This window comes from Gadus morhua, chromosome 1 (assembly GCF_902167405.1).
Source record: "Gadus morhua chromosome 1, gadMor3.0, whole genome shotgun sequence".
NCBI classification, from domain to species: Eukaryota; Metazoa; Chordata; class Actinopteri; order Gadiformes; family Gadidae; genus Gadus; species Gadus morhua.
In genome coordinates this window covers 3,534,296-3,536,795 of record NC_044048.1, presented here as the reverse complement: position 1 = coordinate 3,536,795, position 2,500 = coordinate 3,534,296, and the positions used below count along the sequence as shown (strand labels likewise).

Genomic DNA, 2,500 nt, shown 5'->3' with positions numbered 1-2,500 from the left:
CTTCCGCATCCTGGCCACCAACGCCGTGACGCGGCTGAGCGGGGAGCCCGTGCCCTACGTCTCCGTCAACATCACCACCAACCAGGCAGGTAGGGCTCACACCCACCCCACCCTCACGCCCACCTCTACCCCCACCCCACCTCCACCCAGACCAGGAGGTAGGGCTCTCTAAACTGAACACCCACAAACACACACACACACACACAAACACACACACACATAAACACACACACACACACACACACACACACACACACACACACACACACACACACACACACACACACACACACGCACACATAAACACACAAACGTAAAACATTATATTGTTTTTATTGTTAAATTATGTGTTGGTCGTCGAAGATATTGTAAGCAGCCCAGAGGCAATTTCAGAGGCTTCATGACAGTTTGAAAACATATCTAACACCAGGGATGAAATGACAAATTACACATCACTTCCCCAGTAATTGCGCGGGGCTTTTTTAATTTGAGATCTCGCCCTGGCTGGCTGAGTGAATGTGCCTTTTGTCTCAGACGAGGATAACGTGCTGTGTTGCGTTGCCCCCCCCCACCCCCCCCCCCCCCCAGCGTTCCAGGGGCACCCGTCCCGTCGTGCCGTGGGCAGATGCTTTTCTCCCTGGTTTGTCTTCTCTTGTTTTCGCAGCCCCGTCCGAGGTGCTCGCAATCCGCCAGGAGAACGCCAGCCAGAACACCGTCAGCCTGCAGTGGCACGCGCCGCGCCAGCCCAACGGAGTCATCCTGGAGTACGACATCCAGTACTACGAGAAGGTACGCCCCCCCTAGAGTACCACATCCAGAACTACAAGACGGTACAACCACCTAGAGTACCCCATGCAGTACTACGAGAAGGTACAACCACCTAGAGTACCCCACGCAGTACTATGAGAAGGTACAACCACCTAGAGTACCACATGCAGTACTATGAGAAGGTACAACCACCTAGAGTACCACATGCAGTACTATGAGAAGGTACAACCACCTAGAGTACCCCATGCAGTACTATGAGAAGGTACAACCACCTAGAGTACCCCATGCAGTACTATGAGAAGGTACAACAACCTAGAGTACCACATGCAGTACTACGAGAAGGTACAACCACCTAGAGTACCACATGCAGTACTATGAGAAGGTACGCCCCCCCCCCTAGAGTACCACATGCAGTATTATGAGAAGGTACGCCCCCCCCCCCCTAGAGTACCACATCCAGTACTATGAGAAGATACGAGATCCAGTACTACAAATTGGATTGAGTACCCTACCACCACACCAGGTGGAAGGGGTCAGTTTGCCCTTTACAAAATTATGAAGAAGTCATAGAGTCCCCTTGTTTCACGCAGTACACACTATGGTTTTTCTGCTTGTTATTAATGAGTGTATTGGTCCGTCAACATTCTAACATTTGATTGAATATGGAGATGATCCTAGATGAATCACCAAGGGGCAAACAAGCCGTTGATAAAGATGTGAATTCCCTGATGATAGCACACAATAAACAAGAAAATGCATGCCTAATATATGGGTAAATTTGAGGAATACTGTATTGATTAACAATATACTTGAAATATGATCTAGCTGTATTCTATGTGGTAAGCAGGAGTACATGTTAGGGGGTCCTAGGCCAAGATCTTGTTCACAGCATTTAAAGACATCAAGAAGGTTCGAGGGTGCTTAAAAAGATTGAGATTTTGCTCGTAATACCTTTATTAAAAAAATCTTAAAAAAAAACCATTAGCGTGATATAAAATTGTAAAGTGTTCATTAATATTAAGTTGAATGTTGCTGATCAAATAAGAAATGAAGAAAAAGAAATAAATGTACGCTTCAGTTTCCAAACTAAAATACTCATAATGATACAAAGGATGATTGTATCATATAATTTGCTAGGCCACCCCAATTTGAATAAAGATTCTAAATGATAATAGTTTAATACCTTGTCCTAGGCCACTACAATATTAATATTAATGCTAAAAGATAATAGTATTACATTAGTTCCTTAGCCAATACAATATTAACGAGGATAAAATATAATGATAAAGTATTTGTTTAAAGTCAACCACCACATTAATAATGATGCTTAAACATAATATACAAGTTCCTATACTAATAAAAATAATAATAATAATAACGATGCAAAATGATCATAGCACAATACGAGTTCAAAGGAAATGTGTGAATGGCTCGGTATGTGTGAATGGCTCGGTAGCGAAACGCTTTGTGAAACACAACTCTGCTACCTACTGAACCACTGAAGTGTAGTGGTGTTTGTGTTGTGCGTCTCGCCTCCGCCTTGATGCATGCTTATATCCTCCCCCTGCGACAGAAAATAACTATAAAAATGAGCGGTAGTGGGAGTCCCCAACAGAGACAGACGGCAGCCGCCCTGGGTCCAGGCTAGGCTTTACGTGGACCGGGGGAGAGCGGCGCGAACACAACGACTTTGTCTTGATAAATAATACGGAGAGGCTGCCTTAGTGGCTGC

At 44.9% G+C, this 2,500-nt stretch overlaps 1 protein-coding gene across 2 annotated transcripts in view; it reads left to right on the top strand.

Moving 5' to 3' along the window:
- epha8 (eph receptor A8) overlaps nt 1-2,500 on the top strand; it is an 87,763-nt gene that overhangs the window by 64,637 nt on the left and 20,626 nt on the right. For both annotated transcript variants that reach the window (XM_030364609.1, XM_030364619.1), the window contains exons 8-9: nt 1-89; nt 665-789. The exon at nt 1-89 is cut by the window's left edge and continues 373 nt beyond it. In XM_030364609.1, the coding sequence (XP_030220469.1) occupies nt 1-89; nt 665-789 (214 nt within the window). The remainder of the gene's footprint in view (nt 90-664; nt 790-2,500) is intronic.